This window comes from Siniperca chuatsi, linkage group LG10 (assembly GCF_020085105.1).
Source record: "Siniperca chuatsi isolate FFG_IHB_CAS linkage group LG10, ASM2008510v1, whole genome shotgun sequence".
Classification (NCBI taxonomy): domain Eukaryota; kingdom Metazoa; phylum Chordata; class Actinopteri; order Centrarchiformes; family Sinipercidae; genus Siniperca; species Siniperca chuatsi.
Window position 1 is genome coordinate 13,734,783 of NC_058051.1, and position 13,280 is coordinate 13,748,062.

At 39.1% G+C, this 13,280-nt stretch overlaps 1 protein-coding gene across 20 annotated transcripts in view; it reads right to left on the bottom strand.

Annotated features, from left to right (window-relative positions):
• The window catches only part of chl1a (cell adhesion molecule L1-like a), a 58,877-nt gene that overhangs the window by 33,610 nt on the left and 11,987 nt on the right, over positions 1-13,280 (bottom strand). For 8 of the 20 annotated variants that reach the window (XM_044211380.1, XM_044211383.1, XM_044211374.1 and 5 more), the window contains exons 1-10: positions 7,686-7,838; positions 5,298-5,473; positions 4,630-4,738; positions 4,279-4,463; positions 4,011-4,133; positions 1,887-2,057; positions 1,507-1,545; positions 1,196-1,307; positions 914-1,095; positions 644-778 (exon numbers count right to left, since the gene is read on the bottom strand). In XM_044211380.1, coding sequence (XP_044067315.1) covers positions 644-778; positions 914-1,095; positions 1,196-1,307; positions 1,507-1,545; positions 1,887-2,057; positions 4,011-4,133; positions 4,279-4,463; positions 4,630-4,738; positions 5,298-5,473; positions 7,686-7,711 — 1,258 coding nt within the window. In that variant the 5' untranslated portion in view covers positions 7,712-7,838. Of the gene's footprint in view, positions 1-643; positions 779-913; positions 1,096-1,195; positions 1,308-1,506; positions 1,546-1,886; positions 2,058-4,010; positions 4,134-4,278; positions 4,464-4,629; positions 4,739-5,297; positions 5,474-7,685; positions 7,840-13,280 lie in introns of those variants that run through there. The other 12 variants (XM_044211392.1, XM_044211373.1, XM_044211388.1 and 9 more) reach the window with 4 other exon arrangements.

Genomic DNA, 13,280 nt, shown 5'->3' on the forward strand with positions numbered 1-13,280 from the left:
TAGGCAGATCATTTTACAGTTTTACAACAAAAAACTTTACCATCAAACACAGCGCAACAGTAAAATGATAACTAAAATAAAATCACATATGCAAAAAAGTTAAGAAAAATAATTGTAAGAATACATAAAATCATCAGTTGTCCCAATGTACAATATACTGTGACTCCATATCATTAGCCAATATCAGCCTATAATATAAGCCCTCTGATATATCAGTTGACCTCTAGACTACACCACTCCTGCAAGATTGTGTTGCATTCTATGCTGAGACATTTAACAATAATAAAAATAAAAAATTCTTATCAAGACATTTCTGCAGAAAGACATTGTAAAAAAAAGTTGTCACATTTTCTTTCATGTACTTGTAATCAGTAAAAAGACAACTATTTACTACTTTTAATGGTACCAGTGTATACTTCAATTCAGAGTAGTTTGTATTCTGAATTCTGAAAATATACAAATCATTCCCTGTCGAGGAATCAAGTTTGTCTCGTGAGCTTTGAAGAACACCTAGCAGAACAGCTGCTTGTGGACTTGAACTCAGGGTTGTGTGGTTGAAATTTGGTGTAGCTGCTCACTGCACTGTCCTCCTGCCCAGTGGCAAAAGATGCATAAAACCACAGCTAGAATTATTCCCACTCACCTCTGAAAAATTCTCCATTCCTCCTCCATCTTATGTCTGGCGGTGGTTTTCCACTGACCGAGCACTTGATGTGAACATCAGACCCAATCACAGTCAGCTGGCTCTGAGGAGGCTCTGTCAGCCACTTTGGCGGCTCTGGGAGATGTTAAGAAGAGATGCGTTGGTCTGAGTCAAAACAACTGCCATCCCTGTGTCAACAGCTTTCTCTTTGAAACAAAAACAAATGCACCCACAAATCTCTGCATTAATTAGCTACTGATGTTAACCTACCTTCAACTATTACATCAAAGTAGTGGGCAAACTCTCCAGCAGAGTTTTGGGCTGTACACATGTATTTCCCCCCATCACTCTCTTCTACAGCAGATATGTTCAACAGTTTGCCAAAGTTGAGAAACTTTGTCCGTGGAGGCAGCTTGTCTCCCATTTTCATCCATCTTATCTTCGGTGTGGGACTACGACATGAAACACACACATGTTGACATGTTGTATGATAATAGATTATATACAGTGATAATGTGGTTGAAGTTGTGATGATACAGCATGTATACATACTATCCCTGTGGTATACATTCGAGCTGCAGATTCTCTCCCTTCAACAGCACCTTCTCTGTCTGAACACCAGAGGGCAGCAGCAGGCCAGGTATTCTGACTGGGGGGGCTTCAGCTGCATTGAATATAGAGAACAGCCTTCCTCAGTCATATTTTTAATTTTAATCAGTGGTCATATAATCTTCACACAGGCTTATAGTCAATCTGTTTCCTGCAGCCTTTTGCAACATGCAAACCAACTGTGTTGCCTGTTCACATAATATGAAACAGGTTTTGATTTATACTGTGAAGGTTTGTGTAAATATATCACTCACTGGCATTGCTGCTGTCAGCAGATTCATTGTCAGGTTTCACTGGAACGAAAACAAAATACTGTGAGAATAACACTGATAGTGATTGTGATTAGTTTTCACCGACATGTGTCATTTTAAATAAAACAGTGAAAATACCTGGAAATACATGCAAATTTTTCCTTTTCACGCTTTGAAAAAAGTGAAAATGGGCTGTACTGATTTGAATCTTGACTTCACAGGGATCTGTCCTTGATGTCATGATAAAAACGTGAGCTACAGTAGTACAGCTGGCTGTATTTGGGTTAAAGCTACACAGACTAAGCCCCTTGAGGCAAAATGTGCTTTATGATATTGGGCTAAATAAATAAAATTGACTTGAATTTACTATTTTGTAAACCTACAGCTCTTGACCATGACAGCCATGGCGTTTTTCTGAATGATGGTGCGTATTCTGGGGAAGGAAGCAAAGCAGCAGTAGTCCGAACGACTGTCTTTCTGTAAGGCATTAGAGAAGTACAGGTTGCCATCAATGCCCATCGAAACCCTCTCATCCTGCTCAATGTGCTGGAGACCTGGAAAAGAGCATATTTGTATCAATGATATGCTATCAATGTAGACAATGTCTGTGCATAATGTCAACCTTTGTTTTTGAGATTCACTTTGGCTGGTAAGAAAGCATAAATTGGACAGGACTTCCCAAATATATCCATCAGGTGCACAAGAAGGACAAGAGTAGCAGGTAAAAAAATTCCAATAACAACCTCATAATGAGACTCAGGTCACATGATAACAAAATGCAACACAGTGTAGCCTCATATACGCTAGACGCTAATGGAAATGCCCTAAAGAGTTTAGTATAGAGCCAGTGAACTCATACTGTAAGTGCACTGTGACAGCATATTTGGTTTACATAGAGCCATTATTTAAGTCACGGGTCAGTGACGCTCTGTGTCACTCCTTGGTCAGCCCATTCACAGTACTTAACAGCTTCATTTAAAACATAGCCTTAAGTCATTGGTTGTTTTGTTGTCAATGTTCAAGGCAAGCTCATAAAAAAAAATGACATTTGGTTCGGATTTATGTTACAAGGCACTTGAGGGAAAGATGGATCACTAACACGAAGCCTAAAATTTTTCTAACTCATGCACATGGACGGCATACAGAGAGAGCCCAGTGTTTTGCTGGGAGTGAAGATGCACATCATCACTGTTTTCTTTGTTGTGTATGTATTTTCCCGACAAGCTACTATATATACTTAAGTATCCTTTATCATGTTCGTTGATGATAAATGTGTGAAACTAAGGCTAAGAGTTGAAAACAAAGATTTTAAACAAACTTCAAAACAAGAACAGTGCACAAGTGTTTTCACTCTGTGCCATGCCTCTGGGCCCTGTCATTCTGAACACCTAAAAAACTCATATATTTTTCTTTCTGACAGCAGTCAGGTTTGTTGGAGGCAGTTGAGGAACTCTCAAGGGGTTGGACAGAAAACTCCGTATTGACAAAGCACTTCAGAGGTGACTTTTTACAACTTGACTTTGAATTACTTTTTTTGACAGTAGTGAGAAGAAGGGCTCTGATGTGAGGTAAACTTGTGGGCCTCATGTGTGTACCTTTCCTTAACTGTCCTTATTGTCACTGCTAATTTCACTGATGGCCAGTGGATGGTGAGGATAGACAGAGGACGTGTCTCTTCCAAAGCACATGGTGTCGCCAGCTAATTCTTTTCATCCGTGAGAAGCTTCAGGAAGGTGTGACGCAGACAGACCTTCACACTATCTACACTATCCCACCCTAGAATCCTGCACGGCACTAGTGCAACGACATGGATATGATTCCTTACCGGCTTCTCACTCATGCACAGTGAAGGCGTCAGTATGCTTCAAACGAAGTACTTGTTGGTCAAACATCGTCTGAAACACTCTATCCTGCACTCAACACGTTTTTTAATTTTAACAGTCAATCACACCTTGTGCCAGGTATTGGCCAAGTATGTAGAGGAGTGAAAGAAGCCAGCATTTGAACTTCTATTTCATGCTCTCTTTTTTCTTTTTGTCACTTTTCGTGTGTACACCCGGATGCAACACCATGAATACCTTTGAGGAGAGACTGCCCAAAAGTGTGCGATGTTACCCATTTGTACGATTCATGGCATGTCACCCCTCTCTGTGACAGGTGGCTTTACAACCCGTAGGTATAAACACTTCTGCCTATAGACATGGCCAGGCAACACACTGTATGACTTAGTTCATTTAAAGCATAGTGGAGCCTTTGCAATAATCTTCACTGGAACACACGATCAAGGCAGATGTACCCACTAACCAGGGATACAACTGAGTAGACTGCAGTGGTGGGCGAGTGTTTTGCCCCTTCCACCTATGCACCATCAATGTAACACACAACTGAAAATGGCGCAGTGGTTTGAAGAGTCTTTATAGTTGACGAACATTAACTGCTTTTTGGGGGGGGAGTCAGACATTTCGACTGTGTAAATTCTAAACACAAACAGTTGCTTCTTGGCTTACCAATAGACATCCAGAAGATCTGATGTGGGGTCACGCCTTCTGGAGGGTTACAGTGCAGTGTGATTGGCTCTCCCTCCTTAACTACAATGGGGGGAATTCCCTCCTTCGGAAACTTGGGAACACCTAATCAAAAAACAGACATTAAACAAAATGAAAACCTTATCATGAAAAGTTTAAAAGAAAATTCACTTACGTATATGGTGACTTTGAAAAGCATGAGACAGCAATTTCACATAACAGATTAGCTTAATATGTAAAGGTTACTCACTGATAACTATCAGTTCAATCTCCTCTGTCATGGCAGTTCCCAGCTTGTTGAAAGCGTAGCATTGGTATCTACCCTGAAACTGGACGAGGTGCTCGCGCAGCACAAAAGTGCCAACTGTGTGGTCTGTTTTGTTTGTCGTGACATAGGGAGGGATAAAGTCTTCGCCATTTTTTGTCCATCTGTATCTGTTGGAGCAAAATATACAGCAGGTTTCCATCAATGAATCACTGATAACAGAATGTGTTGTGCAATTGATGAAAACTATGACCGTTTGTCACAGTTCATCTTAATAAGTGACAGTGTTTTTCTTATCTTTTTGTCTTTTATGGCAGAGATGTTGTTGTCACTTACTCTGGTGGTGGGTTGCCCCTGGCTTCACACCTAATAGTTATGGTGTGGTCAAAAGGAAGGGCAACAATGGGACCAGATGTGTGCGTTATTATGGTTGGAAGCTGCTCCACTGTAATATGAAGACACATACACACAACATGATCCCAAAAATGTTAAATGTCAACATTGGTGATTAAGTTTTTGTTACAAGATTACGCTGCAAAAAGGAAAATACAACTTTTTGTATTTTTCCTCTACCATTTCCTATTCTTTCCTACTGCAACACTGCATAATGTGGACAAATACGGTGCCTTAGATAGACACTGAACTAAAATAGCACACCAGGACTTGATTGCAAAGCATTCGTAGCCCTAAACAAAGAAACCTCTGCTGCAGCACTTGACTTAAACAATTTACTTTAAGTTGTTATTTGTTAGTCATAATTTTAAAAAGCTGCTAACATTTATACTAAAGCAGGATGGATGGCTAAAAATATGAATGCACATTTTTAACAAATGTTATGTTACTTATTATATTACACACTGAACCACCAGTTCAATTTACAAATAAGAAAATTAAGATTTTGCCTTCCATGTAAATCAAATCTTGCAAATCCACTCTTTATATTAACTGGAGATTAAGTAGTGATTAAGTAAACATGGCCTTAATCAGTGTCATGACACTCCTACCTTCCAGAGGGATATCGAGGCCTGTGGCCCTGGAGGTTGTGGCCAACAGCAGAACAAGCTGCAGGTTCCCCACCAACCTCATCACCTTCCACTGGTTCATGGAAACAGTAGAAATCAGGAGAACGTGTTGATGCAGCTCATCTGGCGTCACTTGGAATTTGTAAGGCACAGAGGACCTGGAAGAGTCAGAATAAGATTTTTTTTAAAACATGGTCGACTAATTCAACTAAAACATTGGTTTGGCTAATGGTGGTCAAGTAAGGGCCCTACAAGCATCAGTTCTAATCACAGAAATGCAGCGCGGAATGAACATCACAGAGGGAGAGTTGCTTAACTCTAAATGGGCTGCAGATAATCACACTTAAGGTAGCAATGTTGAAAACAGGCACTTTATACAACGTGACTGACTGCAAAGTGAAAGTAAAGAAAGCCAGAAGGCAAATGCATAAATAAGATCTGACAAAATAAAAACTTGTCAAACCCATTTACTTTGTAGTGTTTTTCAATGAGAATCCCATTAAAATATATTAAAGATCCCTTCTGTTCTGTTTTAATAATATAATTTCAAATATGCTGTGCCTCAGGGTAACAGTAATGTTCCTGATGGTGTTTTGTAAGTAAATGTTGATCACATAAAGGGCATTTACTGACTTAATTTGAAGGCTTAGCACACTAAGGCAGAACAGTCACAAAGGAGTAGTACAGACTAAATAATAGCAATGGACTAAATCATTTCAAATTAAACATCCTAACTAAAATCCTTCATGTTTTACTTCAATCAAAATCATAAAATTTCTTAATTACCTTACATTTTTGTGTATAAAAAAGAAGAAATTTGTTCTGCAAAAAGGCCCTGCAATAAGGCCCATTTAAAGAACCTGTGCTTAATTGACTCCCCATTGTGGACACTAGCCATTTAGAGTCAGTTGTCCCTCATTGTTGTGATGCCGTAGCACAACACAGCACAGCACTTGTCTGGAGATTACCCTTTGAACTGTAAAGTCTGGCTGGTGGCATCGCATGGCATGCTTACAGTAAACCTGACTGGCACAAAGCTGCTGTCTGCTACGATCGCTAGATTCAAGAGGGCAGACTATAAATTGGTCTAAGCCCGTCAGTATTTCACGGCTTAGTTCTCACAGTGCTAAGACTGTGGCGGCAGCACTGGCAATGCCAAATGGGTTCACCCTCTAGCTAATCCTGCTATCAGGAGAATGAAGGTGGGGAGCTCCAGCAGTCATACAGTACGCTGCTTAACAATAACTGAGTGCTACTCGGGGTTCTTCTAAGGACACAAAGCTGCATGTGTTGTTACTTCTTAGTGAGAAAGGTTAATGTGGTGATTGTTGTAGACTAGATGCAGGATTAAGCTGCTTGAATTTAGAATCAATTAAACAAATTGAGAGCAGTGAGGACTTTTTGTGATTATCTTCCGCCGGACTGAATGGTAAACAAAGCTGGTTAGATGTTTGTTCCAGTGGAGTAAACATGTTGTAATAAATCTGTAAGCCTCATTCTTCACCTGGTGCTATTGTATACTGTATTTCACACACACATGCGCACATGCACACAGACACAGGCCTGCATTGGGGACCCCCTACAGTACTATTGTACAGGCATAAGTAAAAACATTAGTGACAGTGTTGTGACTTAAATCACAGACAGAAAACCACATCAGCCCAGCACAGCATGCAGAGTCATTGTTAGGTAGGAGGTCCACATTCCACCTGTGACATGAGAAGTGGGACCTTTTATCCAGATTTCAAACAGGTAACTTTCATTCATGTGCAGCAAATCCACTGCCTGGTGCACACTCAAAGAACCTTGTGGGTTAGGCAAATTACTAAGCTTTATATGCACGTGGAGATCTGCAAACCTGCCACTTTAATTATAACGCATACAAAGCTGACACAGTCCATTTAAAAGGCTTCTTTGGAGCATAAAATGAGGTGGAGTCCCTATGTAAACAGATAACAAAGCATTTGTTTTGGGAGCTAAGGATCTATTACCTGAACACATGGCAGATCATAGCCACAAATCCGCAGAGATTGTTTCCTAAGCCAATAGTTGGCCCAGGCACTAAGAGTGTGACTACTACATGACTAATCCTTGCCAACACACACTGTATACAATGACCCCCTCCCTTTCTTTAAACTCAAACTTAGTACAACCTCCCTTAGACAAACCAGCACCCTTATAGACTATGTACGTGTAGCTGCAAAGTACAGACTGCAAATTAATGCAGAAATGATCTGTATACACGTTATTCTACTCAAATACATATACAGTATGTATATGTATTTGAGTAGAATACATATACAGTATGTACAGAACAAAACCATTTCCCAGAGACTAATTAAAGCACACTTTTTATGAAGTAACCAATACTTGCTGGTTTTTGAGTCATTCCACATCTTCAGTTCACCATAGCAGAGGCCCAAGGCAGCTGCGCTACAAGTCCATAGAAAAAGTACAGGACAGGACCATCAAGGGATCATTCCAACAACTCTCTCTGAACCAACATCTCTGACATGTCCTTCCTCCTCCACCTCACGTTGCTCCTCTCCTGGTGCACAGACACGCCTCCCTGCCCGCCCCTCCACTCAAGCGGCTAAAGGAGCGACAGGAGACTCACTGAAGTGACATATGTCGCCAAAGCCTCTCACTTGGCAAAGAGGCTCTCTAAGCCTGTGACAATGACTGGAACAAAGCCTGCACTGCGGGGCTACTCAGTGAGCATTAAAGAATGGGCGGAGAGGAAGTACAGGCATGTCTCTCTCTCTTTCCCTTTTTCCTGGATCCCTCCATCCTGCCTTCCACAAACTATGCACGCTCATTTACACCCGGCTCCGTCTCAATGAATTTGATGCAATTTGTCTTAGCTCCATTGAAAAGGGAAGGGAGTCATCTTCTCTCAGAGGACCAGAGCTTTTGTGGAAGTGTAGTGTTATTTACATGCAGTGCTCCAGGGTATTGATAGATGGAGGCTTGGGAGAACATGCCTGAAATAGACATGATGTTGCTGATAGCAGGCCACAAGGATCTTTGGCAACATGATTTGGCTTTTCCTTTCCATTTTCTTTCTTTTAAAGGTTTTTATTGTGCAAGCAAAGTTTCTTATCTGGAGATATGTAATGATGATTCAGTTCAATCTGTATTTCTTCTGAAACTATTCCAACAACCTAAATATCCCTTTTATGCAGAGGTCTCTGATGTTATCTATTTGTAATTCTCTCAATAGGCCCCATTTATATTCCAAGGAGTAAAGCAGGGATTTGCGATACAGGTAGCATAACAGACACTGTCCTGAGTTTAAAGTGTTTTCCAATTTGTTTCCAGATCTGCAGTGTATGAGGAATAATGGAAATTGTATCAACAACATAATTTTCTAAGCCTAATGGAGACATAATGGCCGCACCAACTGGGTAAGCAATGCTCACACTGCCCTGTAGGGTCATCCAACCAGCAGGAAACAGGATTGACATTCACAGCCCCAGTATTTTAAAGCCTGAAATTAGGCTGTGCATGCACCCTGCTAGTCTTACCCTGAGATGATCTATTCTAAAGTGAGGAATGGCAGACTTACGTTTTAAAGAAAGCTTTAGTGAGCAGTTCTGGAGGGAAGACAATCTTAACTGCATTTACTCTGCCTAATAAAGAAATTAGAAGTGTCTTCCAAAATTCTATCTTACTTTTGTGTCTATTTATTTGCGGATAAAAAAAATGACATTAATTAGGAAGCTACATGTTTTCTACTGTCCTACTTTTTTACTTTTAAACCAATGACTGATTCATATTTGCCTGCAATTCATCTTAAAGTCACTGCCATTGCAGAATGGCTGGACATAATTATGCAGTCCATTTAAGCCATTTGTCATCACTTAAAATGGGCCTTTTCCATGTTTAAGAGAGCATGGCATCTGTAAACATAGAGAAAAAAACCTTAGAGGCAAAGCTTAACGGGCTTGCATGTTCAGTCAAAGCTTGACATGCTATGTAGCCATTTAGGATAACATATTTTCACTCATTTATTTCGACAGCTGAAACGATTAGTTGAAAATTAATGTGTAATTATGTTGATAATCGTAGAAAAGGTTTCAGTCGTAGTCATCTGGACACTGTTTTCAAGTTTGATTCTGAAAACAGTGTCCAGATGACTACGACTGAAACTTTTTCTACGATAGAACACTCCTGGACGAATGAGGGACTACACCGTCTATGTTGATAATCGATTAATCGTTTGTCATTTTTCATGCAAAAATTATATTTTCTGTAAAACAATCTAGAAAACAATCCAGATTAATTGATGAATGAAAATAATCGTTATAATAATAGACTCATGATGAATATTTCATCTTTCTCTGTGTGTGTCTATTACAACAACTCAATTTTGTGTGGAATTTGGGATTTTTTTGGACTTTTGTACTTTGATATGTCTATCTTTCATTTTCTTTTCATGGAAACCATTACAAACAATTCTTGCACAAACACAGTACACACACTTCATGAACCTCCCCATATTTATATATATTAATACATGTATTTTATCTCTATAAAATATTTCAGATTCAAAGTATCATTGTTCTAATTATGACTCACAGTTGACTGATGACACCTAGACACAACAAAATCAACAAAAGAGAATGCACAGGACTTTGCCAAGTGTTTTCAGTGTCTATGCTCATAACCAGTTTCATTGTGCTTGTTAATTAACATGGATGTTAAATCAAACCAAAGACAACGTCCGACTTCACGTTTCCACCAACATCTCATTCCCCTGTCATGATGCATTTCCTCCTCAACAGTCCTTGACTGTGGTGCTTTCTGTTAAATACAAGTGTTTTGCTTCAGTCTTTATGCAAAGCTCACAAACACATAGTAATTACAAAATACCTACTACAACATGAGATGACAAGATAAAAATATATGTGCGTGTGTGTAATGAGTATCATCAAATAAAGGATGGAAGGACACCAGGACACACCATAGTACTGTAAATCTGTTACAATAGCAGCTAGGGCCGTGACCTATTCAGGATTCTATTACATTCTCAAACATTGTTTGAAATCACAATAAAAAAGATTTCAGTAGGTGTGAACCCGCGCAACACTATGTGTGGACACTTCGCGTAAACAGACATACGACTGCGCACACAAAAGAAACGCATCATAATAAGCTTTGCTGTCAACACAGACAATGACAGCAATGTTGGAGGAGGTTTCATCTGCTGGGGCTGACAGAGAGGAAGCCAACCTTCAGACAAGCTCTACTCATGAACAAATACTAGAGTTCTTTTGCAAACTTTCTGTCTACTTTGTTTCATCTAAGTAAACAAACCAATTTAAAATCAGTCGGTTGGACTGCTTAAGGTCTCATTCATAAAATTTAGGATGTTAAACACAAATGTGACAGTAAAGTATGTGTTCCAGATAACCTCTCATGCATGTGTTCACTCTGCTGAGTTATGTAGAGAAAACTATTACAACTGATTCCTAACCCAGGCGTCATTAGTTTCAAATAGTTTTTGTTTGATCTACAGAGTTGGCGACAGAAGGGCAAAACCTAAAAACCACATGCAAAAGAACAGTGGCTTTTAGGAATGTGTTTCTGAATGTGTGAGCAGGAAAAGTTTGTTGGTGTGTTACTGGTATTGGTACAACTGATATGGTTACCATCCAGCCTTTGCTAGATGTTGGCATATGAGTGACACAAATCGTTAGATCTCTGCAGATGTTGACTGATTACTCTTTGTGTGGCAAATACCATCTCTTCATCTACGCTTTATTATCTTGGCTTCTTCAAAAACACAGATAAAAACAACAGATGCACTGAACTCGTCCAAAAACATCAGGCAAATTCCTGTAGTGCTATCTACTGTGTATCAAATAAATTGTTAAGTGTCACATACAGTAATAAATTCTTACCAGTTATGGTAAAGTGTGGACAAACCACATATTAAAGGAAGAAAGCGCATCTTTAAAGTATACTGTATAGTCTCATATTCAGGTTTCCTCTATACCAATGAGGAGAGAAAACTTTTCCAGTGAATTTTTGAATGTTTGAAGACTTCTCAAAACAAATTTAATATCTTGAAAAACACAGATAACTCCAGGCTAATGTGATGCAATATAAGCCTCAATGACATGTCATACGGGCTTAACAGCCTATAGCTGTGTATCCCTCTAAACACATCAAGATGTATAACAACTACCCTTATTTCTAAGGTCAATGCATCTTTTTGTCATTACTTGGTGCAATAACGTGTGACCTTGTCTCAGTTTCAGTCCTCCGAGCTCTTCAACAAGCTAGTAATTATGTAAGTCTGGAATTCACACAAACAGCTCTCTGACACACATCAAACACATCCACATCAAACCTGTGCTTCCAGTATTATGTAAAGAGGCAGGAGTTCTACACTTTTACATTGTACACAAGTATAACAGGTTTATAGCAAAAGTGTGCAGCAGCTCATATTTCAAAACCTTAAAACACTCCAACAAAAACAACACAGTGCTGTGTGTAATGTCATGTGAAGAATTGACTCTACAAACTCAAAAACACAGACCTTAAGGTTGGGTATTTCCTGAACAAACAAAGATTCTATCATCATCTATTTATTTTTTGTAAAAATATTTCCCCCTCACACAAAGCATGGGAATATATGATCATGAATTATTACAAAAATTGAATTTCCATAAAAATAAAAGAAAATCAAAGTCTGTTGACACAGGCTAGGAAACAACATGAATCACTATAGAAACATGTCCCTTGCAGAAGTGAAGAGTGACAAAGAGTGGCATTCAGGAGCTTAATCAGTTTGCCACAGCTTGCAGCACAGGGAGAGACGGTGTGGAGACAAGCAGTCACACTCAACTGCCTGCCTTCAAACACTGAGGCCACGAGAAGACCTCTTCACCCCTTCCTTTACCCTAACACAACATTGTTCATGACTGTTGCAGAGAGGCAGATAAGGGAGCAGTGTTGTGCTCTATGGTCTGAACTAAGCTGGTAATTAGTTTACAGGATAATCTTGAAGGCCTAAAGTGGTATTTAGTTGGGCTGGTAAAATCCAACACATGGAAGAAATTTTGCTTCAAAACAACCGTTTGCACATACGTAGGTCCAATCCATCAGTATTTTGACCAAAGCTAAGTTTGCAAAAGTTTGCAAATGTTTTGAATTAAAACTTAAACATTGTATGGGATTATTGTGCTAGTTTATATTTAACAAATATTGCTGTTATTAATCAAAGCTTATAATAACATAATAACTTTATAATGGCCTCCATATTTCCTTCCATATAGTGTTAGTCCATGTATCAAAAATAGTCAGTTTTTGGGAGTCTTAGTGGGTTCCACTCCTGTGTTTTGAATTTTCTTAGTGGGGAGACTATTTTGTTTATATATTATATATACATTAACGACTATGTCTTGATGATTTTTGTATGTTTAGTTGGTCGGGGGGGAGGACTTATAAATACAGTGCAGGCACTGTGTGTGTGTCTATTTATGTCCAGGATTAGCTCCAATGACAAGGGACACTAGAAGTGAGAATTCAGTTTTAAAAACAATGCATTCCTCCTAGAGAACTTGAAACGTTGGTGAATTTGTGTACATGGTTTGCAATGTACTTTTTTTCCCATTCTTTATTAATTTCATTTTTTGTTTAATGGATCAAGTGGGTTGCGATGGGTCTACTTTTCTTTTGTAGCTCAGCTTGTGTATGAGTATATAAAGAAATTATTATGCGTTTATTAATAAAATAAACTGCTCTCCAGCTATTGATTTAGCTATAACATACATAACAATCATAACAACCATCAACAGCACATATCCACCCAATACAATTATTATGTCCATATGTAATAGCAGTAAATTTACTGTTTCCAATTGAGACAAAGGACAGGGAATGTACAGTACCTGTTGTTGACACACTTAACTCCTCTCATCAACTCCTCCCTATTCTTTTCATGAGTGGGAGGAA